Below are 6685 nucleotides of genomic sequence, written 5' to 3' on the forward strand. Positions count from 1 at the left end.
GGGTCGGCCATTGCTCAGAAGCCAGCGTGCTCTAGAGTAAGACTGGTCAAAAAGGTCAGTGTGGCTAAGTTCAGGTTCCAAGACAAAAATTGGCCCCAAATTGCAGAAAGATTAGAAGAACTGGACCTGGTTTCAATTCTGAAAATGGAACCATCCATAGATCCACCCATTGATAAATTAGTCTGTTTTTGAGGAAGTTTGCTCCAATCTAGCAACAATACCTGAAAGGTGTTCTGAAAGGTGAGACACAGATTAAAATTCCAAAATATTGGAAGACTTTGTTCAAAAACCGTTGTATACTAGCAAAATTTTTAGGCTGAAGAGCATTTTGAATCCAGTAATTGTGGGTAGTGTTCAAAAGTCCATCGAAAATGACCAGCTACAAACTGAGAGTAAGGTGGTTCAGGAGGTCAGGTCAAATCCAAAGGTTTTTTCTCTTATGCGAACTCTAAGAGAAAGATGAAACACCCAGTTTGGCCTTTTGAGGTTGGTGGGGGAGCCATTAGTAATGTAGAGCTATGGCTAACATGCTAGGAGATCAGTTCTCTAGTGTGTTTTCAACCCTACTGAGCTTAGAAGCAACAACTCATAGCTCTGATAAGTCTATTGAGATTGGCAAGGTCAGTCATGTTGAGCATTTAGATGATCTTGTGCTACAGATCAAGATGCTTCAAAGGCCATCAGGGACTTGAGGTGTTAAGGTTCTCCTGGTCCTGATAGTGTGACATTTCAGCTTCTGATGAGATGCTCACTGGTTCTTGCTTCTTCTTATTTTGCAGTAGAGGATGCATTGCATCTTGGATCAGGGCAAGCTTCCATCCTTGTTGAAGTTGCCTCCATGCCTTGTAAATTGGCTCCTGTGCCTCATTGTATCCAAGAATAAATTTCCATGACAATTACAGATGCTGTTGCTACAACAACTTTGATTTGAAGCATGGAGGTCTCAATTTAACTGGAGATCTATGAAATTGTCGCCATATACCCCGGTAGGCTTTGATCTCATTAGGAAATGGGGCTAAAACGATGAATTAGGCCTTACCTTGGATCGGTTTTCACCCTCCATCCTGTTTAAGAGGTTCCTGCTGATCATTTCCAGTCAATAAAGTCCAATTTTCACATATATTGTTGCTTATAATTCAAGATGATTGACATTGGAATTCCAAGATTGTGTAGTAGTTGGCCCCTTTTTCACTCTGTAGGGAATAAAACACATCTGATTCACTTTCATGGAGTGCTTGGATGTTTCTGGCAACCACTCACATTAAAAATATTTTGTAACTTTATACGAATTCTTGTCACTTGTAATTTCTTTTTGAACAAGTCAAATTTTCCGGTTCATCCTTCTTGTCACCTGTTTACTTCAACTTAACTTGGACAGCTGAAAAACTTGAAGAATGAAAATGAATTTTTTGTGGCCCACATAATATCAGCAAAATAAAACTTAAAATGCATAATGATGTGGAAACGGGCTCAAGATGCAAAAGATACAAGTAAAGGTCCAGGATGCAAAACGATTCAAATAAGGGTTCATAATGTAAATAAATCTTATTTGCATAAGTTTGAGAACAATAGTGATCAACAGACTAGCCCTCTAGTGATCAATCTGTCTCCGGGCCCAAGTATCAAACCAGTACATCCCACTTTGATCTTTGTTTGGTTGTATGCGTCAGAAGGTGCTTTTTGACCTGACCAGAAAAAAGTCAGACAAGGACCCAACTTCCCAGTCATTGTTTGAAAGTTTGCGTCGCAGGCAGATTGATCACCTTAGTAGAATGTATGTGTTCATCCATTGGATTTGAACAATTTTTAACCAAAATTCTGGATTAACGCTATTCCAAGGGTTCGACAGCTCCGCCATCTCTGACTCATTGATTGACAAAATATTGTGTTAAGTTAAAGTGTTAATGGTTAGGCAATATCAATCTTTAATTTTGATAGTAATGACGATTGCACATCTTGTAGCGTGAAGACAAACCCCTGATAACCCAAGCAAGAAATTTGGACGAGATATTTGATCAGTATTTCTGAATGATATTATTGGAGGTCACTGGGGTATTTTTCACTACAGCAGAATACTAAAAACCCAAGATACATAGCGCAATATCAGACAAAAAACGTTTCTTAGATTACAAAATGTCTAATTCAAAATAGAAAACTTTAGAAGAGAAAAATAAGTCCAGAAATCGCTTTTTTCAGCTAAAAAGCGATATTTAAGCATGTTAGTGAGTAATACTGTCATTTTATGAAAATACAATGCTAAATGAACCATTCCCTTTATGGATTGATAAACTGGACCTCCAATTCCATACCGTAACAAAGAACTATAGGTCTCAAAAGAAGCTCATTTGTCAATGTTCCAATTACCCCTCGGGTAATCCATTCTCAGGGACAGTGTGATTCAGGAAGGTCGCAAAAAGCTCATAAGAATTTTGTAATTTTAGTTGCATCACAATGCATGTTGGTTGCGCAAAATTTGCCTCCGTGCCAAAACCAGGTACTCAGGTGTGTTTCTTTCAGTTGACAAACCTAAGAACATCTAGACAAATTAACTAGCAAAGAAACGGGACAAGGATGGCTTTGGTCACCCTCACCACAACATCTCTGTTTGGGCTTGGTTTGTTTTGGTCTGGGTTGATTTGCCCCAAACTCCATTCTGGATCCGAAGCTTGGCTCCAAGTCCATTTGAGATCAGCTTTGAAAATGAAGCGAGCTCGATCGGCCGGATCCTACTCCCCGTCCCCCAGGAGCGGTCTAGAGCGGGCCAGCTACTCCTCGTCCTCCTCTTTGACTTCGGATTCCGAGCCAGACCCGGGAAAATTGAGCCTGAAACAACCCGACGTGAGTTAGGGATTTTTGGGGGTAGATGAACAGTTCACTGTTCTGTTCTGGGATGTTGATGGTAAAGTACCGAATCGAACTGACCTTGAGTGACCTATGAAATGTCTGGTGAACTGGTAAACCAGACATTATTTTGTTTTAATGCAAACCGGTTTGGATGGTTAGAATCTTGCCTCTCTTGACGCCAAAGAAACAAACTAACCAGCACTGTTTCAATTTTTATTTCATGGCTGTCTGTTCACGAGTGATCATGAGGGGCTGGAAAATAAGTGCCCAATCATTGATAAAGCGAAAGCAGATCTCGATGAATCAAGTAATAAAGGCTGGTATTTGTTTTTTTTTCATCCAGATCATACAACGAAGTAAACCCGATGACAAAGGAAAATGGCATATTCAATGATTTGCACTCATTTGCCTGAAGTTCATTCAATTTCGGATTTGAAAAAAAAGTTCACATATTAATAACAAATTGAACTTTTCCTGCTCTTCCATTTGAAGAGAAGATTGGGTAAGCTCTCACTGTTCTGTTCAAACTTGTTGGCATGAAAAGACTCGAATTTGACCTGATCAAAATTCGGCTAGCCTCATTGTGTCAAAAAGCGAAATCGCTCTTTTATCACAGAGCCCGATGTAGAGGATCCTCATCCATGTGATAACTTTGAGCTTTCTATTTCAGTCATCTTGGCCTGGTTAGTCAGGGCTGCCAGATCTTATCACACCACCATCCCAATTTTTCTGTTTGATATCTCTTGAGTCAGAGTTTGGCCTGAATCCATTCCATCATCATTGAAAAAGATCAGTTTTTGGTTCGTTTCTTTGACTCGGACACAAAGGCGTATAACATGTGGTTCTTTGCTACGGTCATAACATGAAGAAAACTGTCTCCAGAGCGTGAAGTCTCTATTCGGAAATATCACTGGCTTAGGATATTTTCATGAACATATTCACACATTTGATCGTGATTGCATAGGGTGAAAATTCGATTTCCTAGTCCTTTTTCAGCCGCCCTCTTCGGACCCGTCAGAATCAACCGACCCAGTTCAAATGGCGACAATCCCTCTGATCGCCACGCCCATTCTCCCGGATGTACCTCATAACTCTGTTCCTTATTCCTCGGTGGCCCAGCGGCTCATGGCTCAAATGGGCCATAAATCGGGGCAAGGTCTGGGCAAAAAAAACTCTGGCATCGTAGAGCCTGTGGGCGTGACGTCTCACCAGGGGCGTCGAGGTCTGGGATTAGTCATTCAGAGTATGCAAGCCAACACGGTCCAATGGCAACCCGACCAAGAACACGTGTCGGTCACGGAAACCGTCTCCTGGTTGGCTCAAAGTGCGGAAGATGGTCCACCCGATTTTTTGTCTGAATGGAGAGCTGGACTCAAAATGGGCCCGAGGAAGGAAACCATCCGGGATGAAACCCGCTTTTGTGATCCGGAGGTGCTTCAAAATGTACTCAGTTGTAAAGCCGTCTTTGATGAGTTGGAAGAGGAGGAACTGCGGCAAGCTCGAACCCGATCTAATCCTTTCGAATCCATCCGAAGAGGGATTTTCTTGAATCGAGCCGCTATGAAAATGGCCAATCTAGATGCCGTGTTTGATTGGATGTTTACGAAACCTCGGAATAAAGAGGATGAATCGATAGTGATGTCAGATGAGCCCTTGTGGTTCGCCGATGTTTGCTCCGGCCCCGGTGGATTTAGTGAATACATTCTCTGGCGGAGAGGTTGGCGAAGCAAAGGCTTTGGTTTCACGCTCAAAGGCCAACATGACTTCAAATTGAACGACTTTCAATCTGGACCACGTAAGATTAACTTAATTCAGATTGGTGATGTACTTGTAGCTCTTCTTGATGGCAATAGCCCTTATCATTGAGCGGAGGCAGCGCCCTCTGCTTCGTCTAGGTGCGGACAAACAAACGTAGAAACGAGAGAATACGCTCCAAGATGCCAGACTTTTATCAAGAGAGTATTTAATCAACAATGATTGCCCAAGTACTGTGGCACAATGAATGAGCGATCAACTGTTTTGGGAGACGTTTCAGATTCTCTATGGGTAAAACTTTAGAAAATTATCACATTTATTGATAATCATTTTCCAGGAGGATATATACTGTATGATTGATAACATGTCAACATTTTGGCACTCATCATTTCCAACAAATGGTACTAGGAAAAGCAGCTTCACAATTTTTGGGTGACTAACCTAAAAAAAGAAAAATCACTTTTTTCTGAACTTACCATAAGCTTTTTTTAGTACAAGTAAATGGAAAAAGATAATGATGAAAAGTCGCTGGTATGCTGCAATTATACAATAAATAACTCTCTGTTTATCCCTATTTGGATGCTAAAAGTGTTTGTAATCATACATTAATATAATTTGAAAAGTCTTTCATAAGGGTTGGTGTTGTTTTTATGGTGTTAGAATAGCGAATAATACCTTGCTAAAGTCAGGCATCTTAGAGGGTGCTCTTGTATTTCTCCGTTTGTTTGTCCGCAACCTGAGGAGGGAGAAGAGAATGAAGAGGACTATTGCACCCCGTATTTTTTTGACTACCCAGTCTACCGAACTACCATAGATTTCAATTTAATCTCCTCTCTGACTATGTTATCTTCAAAGATTTCAATTCTGGTTACAGTCTGTCCCTCTGCAGGAAGTTGAGGGTTCGTCATTTGTGGTACTCAATGCAAAAAATCTGATGGTATTTCTTTTCAACTCAATTTCAGCTGAATCTTTTGAGCCTCACTATGGCGTGAATGGTCGCGATGGCGATGGGAATGTGTTCGACGAAGAGAATATCAAGGCTTTTCAGAAGCACGTTTTAGATCATACGCACCGACGAGGGGTCCACATCATGATGGCAGACGGAGGTTTCGGTGTGGAAGGCCAAGAGGAAATCCAGGAGATCTTGTCCAAGCAATTGTATCTGTGTCAATTCATCCTGGCTTTGGGCATCGTTCGCACGGGCGGGCATTTCGTATGCAAGCTCTTTGACCTGTTCACGCCTTTTAGGTACAATTTAGTGGGCACTGCTTTGGTTTGGGTCATTGACGAGGATCATTACGTTTCAGCGTGGGACTTGTTTATTTGATGTATCGGGCATTCGACCAAATCGCTATTCATAAACCCAATACGTCGAGACCCGCCAATTCAGAGCGATATATCGTTGGAAAATGGAAACGTGAGTCCTCGAAAGAAATCCACACTTTCCTTATGGAGATCAATGCCAAATTGAATGAAGTAGGTATCGATTGATGGACGCATGGTTGACCGATAAATCCGTATGGATTGTCTTTCAGATCGGATTAACCAAGCAAGGCACGACTGAATCGGACTTGGATTTGAATGAGGTTGTACCCTTGGACGTTTTACTCGGAGATAGGCCTTTTTACGAGTACATGGTGAACTCTAATAACAAAATGGGCGAGTGGCAAATTATGGCTTTGGCCAAGATTAAGGCTTTTAGTTTACATCCGAGCCTTAAGGAAACCAGGCAACACGAAATCAGATGTGAATGTCTCCAAGCATGGGCGGTTCCAGAGGGAGCCAGAAAACCAGTCCGCAATAAAACCCACGTGGTATGTCAGGAATTTTCGGATATATATTTTAGGTCAAGGTTTCTATTTTTTTTTTAACTGTTTAACCACCAGCGATTCAAGGAATTCTAGGAAGTGTTGGAAGATGAAATTCCAAGATTTGCCACAACGTTAAATTCATTTGACAAGGCCAATTCCCATGTGACTCAATCATTTGAATGTTTCGTAGCTTGCTAATGCCAATATATGATCCGCGGCATGGTAACTCTTAGTTTTTATTTTCAAACGGATCCACCATCTCCTTCAGAAACAAC

The 6685-nt window shown here is 41.4% G+C and overlaps 1 protein-coding gene across 1 annotated transcript in view; it reads left to right on the forward strand.

Annotated features, from left to right (window-relative positions):
- The first annotated feature begins 2541 nt into the window (after positions 1-2541).
- The window catches only part of LOC131883524 (cap-specific mRNA (nucleoside-2'-O-)-methyltransferase 1-like), a 6896-nt gene continuing 2752 nt past the window's right edge, over positions 2542-6685 (forward strand). The window contains exons 1-5 of the mRNA XM_059231013.1: positions 2542-2838; positions 3841-4639; positions 5562-5847; positions 5907-6075; positions 6135-6464. Of these exons, the coding sequence (XP_059086996.1) occupies positions 2572-2838; positions 3841-4639; positions 5562-5847; positions 5907-6075; positions 6135-6464 (1851 nt within the window). The 5' untranslated portion in view covers positions 2542-2571. The remainder of the gene's footprint in view (positions 2839-3840; positions 4640-5561; positions 5848-5906; positions 6076-6134; positions 6465-6685) is intronic.

Source organism: Tigriopus californicus, chromosome 7 (assembly GCF_007210705.1).
Source record: "Tigriopus californicus strain San Diego chromosome 7, Tcal_SD_v2.1, whole genome shotgun sequence".
In the NCBI taxonomy this organism is placed as follows: domain Eukaryota; kingdom Metazoa; phylum Arthropoda; class Copepoda; order Harpacticoida; family Harpacticidae; genus Tigriopus; species Tigriopus californicus.